General features: G+C 49.4%; 1 protein-coding gene across 1 annotated transcript in view; it reads left to right on the forward strand.

The window, feature by feature from the left end:
• Nucleotides 1-12,551, forward strand: part of IGF1R (insulin like growth factor 1 receptor) — a 239,231-nt gene that overhangs the window by 197,517 nt on the left and 29,163 nt on the right. The window contains exons 6-7 of the mRNA XM_014592757.1: nucleotides 8,154-8,368; nucleotides 9,635-9,761. Of these exons, the coding sequence (XP_014448243.1) occupies nucleotides 8,154-8,368; nucleotides 9,635-9,761 (342 nt within the window). The remainder of the gene's footprint in view (nucleotides 1-8,153; nucleotides 8,369-9,634; nucleotides 9,762-12,551) is intronic.

Genomic DNA, 12,551 nt, shown 5'->3' on the forward strand with positions numbered 1-12,551 from the left:
AACCCTTAAAAAAAAAAAAAAAAAGACCAGCAGATGGCATAATGGTTATGTTGCTAGACTCTAATGTAGTTGACCGTGATTCGAGTCCCGGACCCTGAGGCTTAAAACTCACGCTGGGCGCGTGTGCGTGTGTCTCCAAAATCCTAAGAGAAGAATGGAGGAGATGGAACTGCAGCATGGCCATCCCTCCTTGGAAGGGGGTTGATTTCTCACTTTCTGTCTCTCTATCTCTCTGGTACATGCCCATACCCTGTAGCAAAAATGTTTCTCTTAAAAAAAAGAAAAGAAAAGAAAAGAAAAACCCTTAGTCCTACAGGATCTCAGTCACTTGACTGGCGAGTGGCACTCTGTCAATGAAAAACGGTGACTGATGTATGAAATGTTTTAAAGTTTTTAAAATTTTTTCATTTATTATTGGTTTTTTATTTGCTCTAGGGCATGGGTGCACATCAGAAAGACAGAGAGAGAGTGAGAAAGCAAGCTGCCAGGTCTGGGACTCGAACCGCAGTCGGCCATGCGGGAGTCCAGCGCCTCTCCCACCATGTCTCCTGCTGGCTCTCTGCTGTATCAAATTTTTAAATGAATTTTCTAGTCCGTTTTGTGTTGTGTTGTTTTTTCCTTTTTCTTCCAGTTTCTTTCCTTTTCCTCTTTCTTCTGGAATCCCTGGTGTGAATAACTCTCTTCGTCGCTGTTAAATTTTCCTGCTGCCCGGGGATACAGTTTTATTTTTCAGACTGAGCAAGGGATAGACGGAGAGGTGAATGCTGAGAGGAGAGTTTAATTACTTTTTATTAGAAATTATTATTCGATGAGATTACTTTTTGTCGCATATTAACTAAAAGTATTAAGCACTTCAATGTAACCGAAAATTAGTCTCCTTCTTACTTGCAGGAATATTTATGATGTGTTTTTTATGATCTGAAATGTAAAACCTGAAGTGGAGTCTTCTCTTAAAATATTTTTAAAGAATTTTTTATTTGTGGGCCAGCAGTTAGCGTAATGGCTATGTCGCTGGACTCCCATGTAGTCGACTGCGGTTCGGGTCCTGGATCCAGTGGCTTAAACATACCGGGCGCATGTGCGTGCGTGCCCAAGATCCCAAGAGGAGAATGGAGGAGGAGGGATTGCGGCATGGCCATCCCCCCTGGGGGGTGATTTCTCGCTTTCTGTCTCTCTCTGTCTTTCTGGCAAGTGCACACGCCCTATAGCAAAAAACCTCAAAAAAAATTTTTTTTTATTTGTTTAATTCCATTTGTTAATTTGACCAGAGAGAGAGAGAGAGAGAGAAAGAGAGAGGAAGGGAGAAAGGGAAAGAAAGAAAGCGAGCCGCCAGATGTGGGACCTGAGTCTTGAACCTCAGACAGCCATGTGGGAGTCCAGAGCCTTAACCACCAGCACTGGTCCCTGAAGTGGAGTGTTTCTGAAGATGCGCGTCGCACTAAACCTGTGGTCTAGTGGTTTTAAGAGTCAGATTTTACATGACTGATGGCAGTTATTTTTTTTAAGGGAGAGATTTTGCTATAGGACTTATATACTTGCTGGAAAGACAGAAAGTGAGAAATCCCACCCCCAGGGGGGTTGGCCACGCTGCAATCCCTTCTCCTCCATTCTCCTCCCAGGATCTTGGGCACGCACGCACACGCACCAAGCTTGAGTTCAAGCCTCCGTGTGTGAGATACGAACCGCGGTTGGCCATACGGGAGTCCAGCAACGTAACTATTATGCCATCTGCCAGTCCCAGCCGACTATAGTTCCAATCCCAGGTTTGCATCTTGAAAAACATGTTGAGTGCCTGTGTGTGTGTCCCTAAAATCCCGATGGGATGTAGCAATGGAGAAGGGATGGGTGTGATCATGCCCCATTGGGTGGGTGTTTCCTCTACTGCCCTCTAGGGGTTTTACTGCACAGCCGTTTGGAAGGTGTTCCAGGTGTCAGCCTCCATCCTGCTCCATAGCAAAACTGGGGAGGGGGGGAGAAGAAACAAAAATGGACTTTCCTGGGACCAGCAGTTAGCATAATAGCTATGTCGCTGGACTCCCATGTAGTCAACCGTGGTTCGAGTCCCGGACCTGGTAGCTTAAAGTCAACGCCAGGCGCGTGTGCGTACATGCCCAAGATCCCGAGAGGAGAATGGAAGAGAAGGGATTGCAGCATGGCCATCCCCCCGGGGGGGTAATTTCTCGCTTTCTGTCTCTCTGTCTTTCTCAGTCTTTCTGGCAAGTGCACGCACCCTATAGCAAAAACCTCTCAAAAAAAAATAATAATAATAAGAGGAAGAATCATTGGACATCTGGACAACCTTCTTTTCTGAGGGTTTCAGATAACTCTAGAGTTAAAATGTCAATGTTTTTGGTGACTTTTCAAGGTTTGGAGGCTTGAACAAAACAAAATGTCTGGAAGCAGTGGGAGGTTATAAGAATTGAAATTCTTAGAGGCCTTGACACATCTGTGTGCCCTTGTCCCGTGGTTCTGGGGGAAATTGGATGTCGTGGGAGGCGGGGTGTTTGCACATCGGTAGGAGGACGCATCCAGGAGAAGCCAGGCCCGTGTCAGCTGCAGGGGCTCCCTGGCTGTTGACAGCTTCATCTGCTGGGTTCTGACGCCCTCTAGAGACGGCCCTCGAGAGACACCAGTTTCTCCTTTGACAAACAAACAGGAACGATTGGGTGTAAGTTTGCAGGTCATCTTTCAAGATGTCAGCAAGTGCCGAAAGAGGAGAACGTCCCTCCCTACCTCTGTGGGCTGGAGCCCTCGGGCTCAGCCCTGTTCGCCCAGGTGCAGGACTCCCCTGTTCTCTGCGCCTTTTTCTCGGGGACTTGGACACTTCTGAGAGCAGAACAGGCCATCCCCACCCCTCTGGGAGATGATTCAAAGCTCACGGTTTCCTTTACATGGAGCGCGTCCCCTTCTTCCAACTGGCCTCGGGTCCAGAAGAGCAGCAAAGGCAGTTGCCATTGGTTGCTGAGAAACTCCAGGCTGGGAGGAGCTGGATCCGTGCTTTACCGAGAGTTGTCACTTAGTAAGTAACAGCAGTGAGATGCAAGCCTGATCCTGGGGTTCACAAATAAAATGTTCCGAGCTCCATAACGAGGCCGGCTTCTACGGGTCGTGGACCTCTCCAGGAGTGTTGCATTTCTTTTCTCTCCACTATTTCTATCGTAGTCAGAACAGGTAGGGAGGGGACCAGCAGTTAGCGTGATGGCTATGTCTCTGAACGCCCACGTAGTTGACCGCAGTTTGAGTCCCGGACCTGATGGCTTAAACTCAACGCTGGGCTCATGTGCGTGCGTGCCCAAGATGCCGAGAGGAGAATGGAGAATGGAGGAGAAGGGATTGCAGTGTGGCCATCCCTCCTGAGGGGTGATTTCTCACTTGTCTTTCTGTCTCTCTGTCTCTCTGGCGAGCCCACGTGTCCAGCGACATAGCTAAAACCTCTCCCCCGACAAAAAAAAAAGAACAAGTAGGGAGGTGGTGGTGTTGACCTAAGTAAAAAAAATAGCCCTCAAATTGTAGCCCAGGGACCAGCAGTTAGCGTAATGGCTATGTTGCTGGACTCCCATGTAGTCGACTGCGGTTTGTGTCCCGGACCCGGTGGCTTAAACTCATGCCGGGCGCGTGTGCGTGTGTGCCCAAGATTCCGAGAGGAGAATGGAGGAGGAGGGCTTGCGGCATGGGCATCCCCCCTAGGGGGTGATTTCTCGCTTTCTGTTTCTTTGTCTCTCTCTGTCTTTCTGGCGAGTGCACGCGCCCTATAGCAAAACCACTCCAAAATAAAAGAAAAAAAATTGTAGCCCAAATATAACACCAAATGTGGGCTATTTTTTTTTTTTTTTTTTTGAAAATCTGTGCTATAGGGCACATGTGCTCACCAGAGAGCCAGAGAAAAGAGAGAGAAGGAAAGTGAGAAATTACCTCCCAGGGGGAATGGCCATGCCACAAACCCTTCTCCATTCTCCTCTCGGGATCTTGGGCACACACATACACACACGCCCAGTGTGAGTTTCAAGCTGCCGGGTTCAGGACTTAAACCGTGGTCTGCCACATGGAAGTCCAGTTCCTTGACTATTATGCCACCTGCTGGCCTCGTGGACAGAGTTCTAAACACTCAGACTCTCAGTACAGACAACATACAGATGCCCCCAAAGAGAGAGCCAGCCCCAAGTTGTACACAGGTTGGCAGGTGGGGCCGACCCAAGGCGAAACGCAAACATGTTTTTCAATACCAAGAAGACTGAAAGCCAATATAGCAACATCAATAAAACCCAGGCACTGTGGAGCCTGTGGAAGCCAAAGAAAAATAAACAACTCATTTTTTAAGAAAATTCTTTTAAGTCAGGGAATTTAGAAACAATTAAGAAATAACATGCAGTCATTTCCTTAAATAGCCATTGCTTTTAAGAAACAATGAACATTTAAGTCTCCGCATAATTCCTTTTTTTTTTTTTTAAAGAGAGGTGTTTGCTATAGGGCACATGTGCTTGTCAGAGGGACAGAGAGATAGAAAGCAAGAAGTCACTCCCCCAGAGGGTTGGCCACACCACAATCCCTTCTCCTCCATTCTCCTCTCGGGATCTTGGATGCGCACACACATGCCCAGCATGGGTTTAAAGCCACCCGGTCTGAGTCTTGAACCACGGGCAACTACGTAGGAGTCCAGTAACAACCATCACGCTCTCTGCTGGTCCCCTCTTTTTTCTTTAAGAGAGATTTTTGCTGTTGGGTGTGTGTACTCACCAGAGAGACAGAGACAGACAGAAAGCGAGAAATCACCCCCTGGGGGATGGCTATGCCACAGTCCCTTCTCCTTCATTCTCCTCCTGGGATCTTGGGTGTGCACACACATGTGCCCAGCGTGAGTTTCAAGCCTCCAGGTCTGGGACTCGAACTGCGGTTGACTATGTGGGAGTCCAGCGACATAGCCATTACGCTAACTGCTGGTCCCAAGTCTATGCGTATTTCAAGGAGGTGTGCATAAGTAGGTCCCTGCCTTTAACCACCTCTGTTCCCTCCTAATTGCAGGAGGAATTTAAGGGTACCTGGGTTCCAAACTGGAGTTGGAAAAAAAAGAAAACAAGAGTAGATAGGAAATTGGTACCAGGTTTTTATGGCTGTGCAGTTCATCAGTCCATTTCAGGTCCTGGGGCCCCATCTCTGCACTCCCTCATGGTCTGAACTCCCTTGTGAATTCCCAGGGAAATGGCATGCACTGCTTGGTAGTTCTGAATTCTCGCTTGTCCTTTCCTCTGAACGAGACCTGGGCTGAGGATCAAACAGCCGGTGACAGACAGAAAGCGAGAAATCACCCCCTGGGGGATGGCTATGCCACAGTCCCTTCTCCTTCATTCTCCTCCTGGGATCTTGGGTGTGCACACACATGTGCCCAGCGTGAGTTTCAAGCCTCCAGGTCTGGGACTCGAACTGCGGTTGACTATGTGGGAGTCCAGCGACATAGCCATTACGCTAACTGCTGGTCCCAAGTCTATGCGTATTTCAAGGAGGTGTGCATAAGTAGGTCCCTGCCTTTAACCACCTCTGTTCCCTCCTAATTGCAGGAGGAATTTAAGGGTACCTGGGTTCCAAACTGGAGTTGGAAAAAAAAGAAAACAAGAGTAGATAGGAAATTGGTACCAGGTTTTTATGGCTGTGCAGTTCATCAGTCCATTTCAGGTCCTGGGGCCCCATCTCTGCACTCCCTCATGGTCTGAACTCCCTTGTGAATTCCCAGGGAAATGGCATGCACTGCTTGGTAGTTCTGAATTCTCGCTTGTCCTTTCCTCTGAACGAGACCTGGGCTGAGGATCAAACAGCCGGTGAGAGGTCCTGGTGTGGGTATCAATGGACAGTTCACCAGGGCACAGCCTCCAGAACTCAGAAGGACCGCGAGACTCTTCTTACCCTGGTCATGCTGGCTTTGTAGAGAGGGCCTGGGTGCATCCCTTCTCTGCCTGATTGTGCATCGGAGCTGCAAACAGACCTTAGAAACAGCTTACAGTGCTGTTGCAGTTCCTCCACTCAGGCTTTTTATAAAGTGAGGGAGTCCCAGAAAGAAACAGGCTGGAGAGAAGGACGGGAAGGATTCGAGATCTGTGTGGAGCAGACCCGTCATCACAGAGAGCTTAGACCTTGTCCCTGGTGTTTTCTGCTGGTTTCCTGGAAGTCAAAGAAAAAGGCCTACTGCAGGGTTGGTTGTCAGATCCCCTCGCTGTGACTGCTCTCACATCCGAGGGATAGATTTCTCTTGGTACCGGGGTGGCTTGAGATATGAGCTACATCGTTTCCCATGATGGCTACCTCCGCGTCTTCCCCACAGTGGGCAGCCTGGGTCTGCTGCCTGTATGCACACCCACTGGGGCACAGCCAGCTCTGGCTTGGTGGGGTTTGGGTGCCCAGCCTCTGTTAGACCAGTGGTTCTGCAGGTATGGTACTGGGACCACAGCAGGGTCAGCAACACCGGGCACTTGATGACTGGGCACTTGATGGGAATGCAATTTCTTTCTTTCTTTTTTTTGGGAGAGGTTTTTGCTTTAGGGTACATGTGCTCACCAGAAAGAGAAAGAGAGACAGAGAGACAGAAAGCAAGAAATCATTCCCCTGGGCGGGGGATGGCCATGCTGCAATCCCTTTTCCTCCATTCTCCTCTTGGGATCTTGGGCACACACACACACCCACATGCCCAACGTGAGTTTAAGCCACCGGGTCCAGGACGTGAACCGTGGTCAACTACATGGGAGTCCCCCAACATAGCCATTATGCCATGTGCTGGCCCCGATGGGACTGCAATTTCTGAGGCTACCCCAGACCTCTTCTGAATCAGAAGCAGTGACGCTGGGGCCTAGCTCTCTGTCAAAAAGCTTCGTGCACACAAAAGTTGGAGAACCACTGCATTAAACGTGGATCCTGTTGCCTGGATAGAAGGTCCAGGGACTGAGTATCGTGGGTTATTTGTCCTCTCCGATGACACCTTCTCCCAAGACTGAAGCTGGGGCTTCTCCTGGTGAACCTTGAGTCTGGAGGAGGGAGAAGGCTCAGGGCTGGTGCTGCCTGAGTTTGTCTTCTAGCTCCTGCTGTTGGGCATGGGTGGGATTTACTCCCAAGGGTAATGGGAGACTTTACAGCAAATATGTGAGCTGTTCCGGTGGAGGGACACAGCGGGCCTGTGCTTGCGTGGACTGATTTCAGGCGCGTTAGACATTCTTAGTGCTGAGAAAAATAACCAAAGGCATTTCTAGGGAATGCTCTGAGAAACGTTCTCTGGTGTGAGAAGCAGGATTCGCCAGTAATGGATGGGTCATAAAAGTTACTAGTGTCTTACCAATTTTCATCCATCCTTGGGACCAGCAGTTAGCATAATGGCTATGTTGCTGGACTCCCACGTAGTCGACCACAGTTTGAGTCCCAGACCTGGTGGCTTAAAACTCACGCCAGGCGCGTGTGCGTGCGTGCCCAAGATCCCAAGAGGAGAATGGAGGAGAGGGGATTGCGGCGTGGCCATCCGCCCTGGGGGGTGATTTCTAGCTTTCTTATCTCTCTGTCTCTGCCTTTCTGGCGAACACACACGCCCAATAGCAAAAACTTCTCAAAAAAAGAAAAGGTTTTCATTCATCCTCCTCAAATCTTCTGGTTGCCATTGCTAGCAGCTACTCTGTTCTTCTTTTGGCATTAATAACCAGATGTCAGGACTAGCAGGTGGCTTGGTGGTTAAGGGCACTGGACTCCCATATGGCCAACCATGGTTCGAGTCCCAGACCTGGTGGCTTACACTCTCACTTTCTTTCTTTCTCTGTCTCTCAAATGAAAGATAATAATGATAATAATAAATAAAAATAATTCTTAAAAGAAAATTTTGGGACCAGCACGCGGCATGGTGGTTAAGGTGCTGGACTCCCACATAGCCAACCACAATTTGAGTCCTGGACCTGGTGGCTTTCTCTCTCTCTCTCTCTCTCTCTCTGTGTGTGTGTGTGGCTCCTTCTGGTCAAATGAAAATAAATGATGAATAAATAAAATTAAATTAAATAATGAAAGAAAAAAGGTTTGGCTTTAAAAAAAAGATCCCTTCTTGATTTGTAGGAAATGTATCATGGGGCCGTGTGGCAGGGCCAGCGGTGCGCTGACCTCTGCAGGTGCCCTGACCTCGATTTCTGTGCTTCCAGGAACTACTCCTTCTACGTCCTCGACAACCAGAACTTGCAGCAGCTGTGGGACTGGGACCACCGCAACCTGACCATCAAAGCAGGGAAAATGTACTTCGCTTTCAACCCCAAATTGTGCGTTTCCGAAATCTACCGCATGGAGGAAGTGACGGGGACGAAAGGGCGGCAGAGCAAAGGAGACATCAACACCAGGAACAACGGGGAGCGAGCATCCTGTGAGTGGCGGATGATCGAAACCGTGGCCTCCCCACCGCTCCCCAGTGGTCAGATCAGCTGACCTTCCTCCCATCTGGGTGGGGCCTCTCGTGCACGGCCCCCTCCTCAGTCCAGGGCCTCACCCAATCACTTTCACCAGCACTTTGCTGCTAGCTGTTGGGTGTTCAGAAAACTCATGGAGGATGTGTGTTGTGAAAAAAAACTATGCGTGGGACCAGCCAGCTGGCGTGGTGGTGAAGGCAGCTGGATCCCACGTAGCCAGCGGCACAGTTCGAGTCCCGGACCTGGCAGTGTGAAAAACACGTTGGTGGCGTGTGTGCGCATGTTCAAAATCCTGAAAGGAGAACGGAGAAGAGATTGTGGTGTGGCCATGCCCACTAGGGGGCGCTTTCTCACCTTCCTTTCTCTCTTTGTCTCTAAGGTGAGCACATGCATCCTGTAGGAAGCTAAAACGTGTAGACACCCTTGTTCTTTTTTTTTTTTAATACAATACTTTAAATTTTTTTCCGACAGGTTTTTACCATAGGGTGCATGTGCTTGCCAGAGAGAGAGAGAGACAATGAGAAGGAAAGCGAGAAATCATCCCTTAGGGAGTATGACCACACCACAATCCCTTCTCCTCCATTTTCCTCCTGGGATTTTGGGGACTCAAACCCACACCCTCAAAGTAATTTTCAAGCCACCCGTCCAGGACTCAGTTTGCAGTCGGCCATGTGAGAGTCCAATACCTTAAGCACCATGCCACCATGAGCATTTGTGTGTGTGTGTGTGTGTGTGTGTGTGTGTGTTTTAAAGAATTATTTATTTATTTCATTTTATTTGCTGCTATTATTATTTTTTCATTTGACCAGAAAGAAACAGAGAGAGAAAGAGAAAGCAAGCCACCAGGTCCAGGATTCGAACCACAGTTGGCCATGTGGGAGTCTAGTGTCCTTCACTGCCACGCCTCCTGCCGGCCCTGCTACCTTGTTATTAAAGGGCATTCCCACCCTACCTGGCCACCTTTTTCACTGACTTGGCCCTTCTCTTCGGGAAATATGGATTCCTATCCATGGTCCTGGGCACACAGCTCACACAACAAGGGATCAATCCCTGGGAGCTCCACGGAGTGAAGGGCCTCAGGGTTCTTGGTTGACAACAGGGAAAGCCATGTGGGAAGTCCAACAGGGAGTTCGCGTGGAAGCCGGCGCGGGCGTAGTGCCAGGCAGGTGCTCTGCAGAGGCCCCTGGCTCTTTGTCATTCACGACCGTACCCCTGTGCCCCAGGTGAGAGCGATGTCCTGCATTTCACCTCCACCACCACCTGGAAGAACCGCATCATAATAACCTGGCGTCGCTACCGGCCCCCTGACTACCGGGACCTCATCAGCTTCACAGTCTACTACAAGGAAGCGTGAGTCTCTGCGTTGGGTGACGCTGTTCTGGGGACAGGCCTGTGAGTGAGTGAGGCCCATCCTTTGGTTGCCGTCTGTGTTGGCTGAATGTACGGAGTTTGCAGAGTCCCCGGGGAGGCGGGGGGGGATGATGTCGAGGTCCCCACTTCACCCTCTCACGCCCTGCCTGGCTGACATGTGACATGTGTCATGGCCAGTGACAGCCTCCTGGGAGAGTGTTTGCTCGAGGTTTGGATGAAATAAACCCAGGAGCCAGCAAGTGGCGTGGTGGTGGAGGTGCTGGATTCCTGCATAGCCCACGCAGTTCGAGTCCTGGACCTGGCAGCTTGCTTTCTCACTTTCCCTCTCTCTGTTTAAAAAAAAAAAAAAAAAAGTAATGGATAAAAGTAAATAAATAACTTGTTTAAAAAAAATAAAATAAAATATAGGACCAGCAGATGTTATAGTGGTTCTATGGCTGGGCTCCCATGTAGCCGACCACAGTTCGAATCCTGGACCTGGTGGCTTAAAATTCATATGGAGAGCCTGGCAGGTGGCATGGTGGATAAAGGCGCTGGATTCTCACCTGGCTGACGGTGGTTCGAGCTCCGAATCTGGCAGCTTGCTTCCCCCTACCCCCCTGTCTCTCTCTGAACAAATTAAAAAATAATAACATATAGAAATAAACAAACAAACTCACGTCGGGCGCGTGTGCGTGTGTGCCCAAAATCCCAAGAGGAGATTGGAGGAGAAGGGATTGCGGCATGGCCATCCTCCCGGGGGGTGATTTCTCTTTTTCTCTCTGTGCCTCTCCGGTAAATGCACTCAACCTATAGCAAAAATCTCTCCCCCAACAAAAAAAAAGGAAAAGTAAAATAAGCCCAAAAAGGAAAAGTTTATTTTGAGCAAATTGGATCACTCTCAAGTGTCACAAATCGTGCTGGGGGCCTTAGCTGAAATGTCATTTCAGCCTTCCTGGGCATGAACCCCTACTCCAGGAGTACCCAAGGAGACTTCTTAAGGTGCATCATCTTATTCCTGTCCCTGGATCCGTGGGTCCCTCCAAGGGAGGCACGCTGCCTATGTCCCCAGCCACAAGCCTCCAAACAAGGGAGGGGATAGAAAGAGACCGTCCTTCACGTCTCAAACCTTCTGTGATTGTCCCCCGCAAGCCCCTGAGGCTTTGCAGATGCCATCGGGTGCCCCTTGACAGCAGGACGTTTTCCTCTAGTGGCAGTTCTCATTGCATCCAGGCAGTCCCCCCCAATCTCGATAGTCCCATCTTTTTTCGAGAGAGATTGTTTGCTATGGGGTGCTTGTGCTCGCTAGAAAGACAGACAGAGACAAGAGACAGACAGTGAGAGATCACCTTGCAAGGGGACGACCACGGCGCGATCTCTTCTCCTCCATTCTCCTCTGTGGATTTTGGGCATGCACGCACATGCACCCGGCATTAGCTTCAAGCCACAGGGTCCAGGACTTGAACCATAGTCAGCCACGTGGGAGTCCAGCACTTTAACCACTACACCACCTGCTGGCCCTCATAGTCCCATCTTACTGCTACAGGCTTCTTTCCCAGGAACTTGGCTTGCTCAGAGCAGCAAATATAGGCACCAGTATTCTGGTATTCTTTTTTCGGAGAGGTTTTTGCTATAGGGCACGTGCGCTCGCCAGACAGACAGAGAGAGACATAGAGACAGAAAGCGAGAAATCACCCCCCGGGGGGATGGTCACGCCGCAATCCCTTCTCCTCCATTCTCTCGGGATCTTAGTGCGTTTTCCTGTATACTGCCGGGATGTGGGGCTGGTACGCACACGGGCCCGGTGTGAGTTTTAAACCACCGTGTCCGGGACACGAACTACAGTCGGCTACATGGGAGTCCAGCGACATAGCCATCACGCTAACTGCTGGTCCTAAGTTTTCTGGTATTCTTTAGGGGACATCAGTATTCTTTCCCCTGCCAGAGGTGAAGCCCCGGACGTGGTGGTAGCCAGTGGAATGAGGGAGCATGGGATGATGGGGAATTTGGCGTTCACACACGTGGGCGTCCCCTGTGGTCTCCCATCACGAAGGCAGGCCAAGTGACGTTCATGTTCATCTCAGAAGCCAGTGGACCAGCAACTGCCAACCCTGCCGCCTGGTCAGCGTAGAGGCTACCCCATCACACATCTGTAGAATACTGAATTTTTACAACAATTTGGCAGTGTCAGCTGGTGATTTCCTGAAGGAGTAGATGCTGGTCTCTGAGACTATCTAGGAACGAAATATTTGAATATTGTAAGACACTGCAGCATCAGAATGGTTCGCGAGCAATTTCGATGTTAGAAGCTTCTGATTTTCTGTAGGAAACTCGTTTTTCCCCAAAACTTATCTTTTGTCAATATCTGATGTTGGCATTAAATGAATCTGCTTGGTTCTTTTTTCCCCCTAATGGTAAAAAATGGCTGCAATCAAGAGAGCAAAATAGCATTTGTGCATATTCCTTTTTTTTTTGAGAGAGAGATTTTTTGCTATAGGGCACGTGCACTCATTGGAGAGAGAAAAAGAGAGAAATCGCCCTCCTCCCACCTCCCCTGGGGTATGCCCACTCTGCAATCCATTCTCCTCTATTTTCCTCTCAAGATTTTTGGCACGTGTGCACTTATGCCAGCCTGGGTTTCAACCTGCCAGGTCCAGGACTCGAACTGTGATTGGCCACATGAGAGTCCAACACTTTTACCACTAAACCACCTACTGGCCCCTGTGCATATTCTTTTTTTTTTTTTTTTTTTGAGAGAGAGAGAGAAAAAGAGATTTTTGCTATGGGATA

The sequence above is a fragment of the Tupaia chinensis genome, unplaced genomic scaffold, assembly GCF_000334495.1.
Source record: "Tupaia chinensis unplaced genomic scaffold, TupChi_1.0 Scaffold138490_1, whole genome shotgun sequence".
NCBI lineage: Eukaryota > Metazoa > Chordata > Mammalia > Scandentia > Tupaiidae > Tupaia > Tupaia belangeri.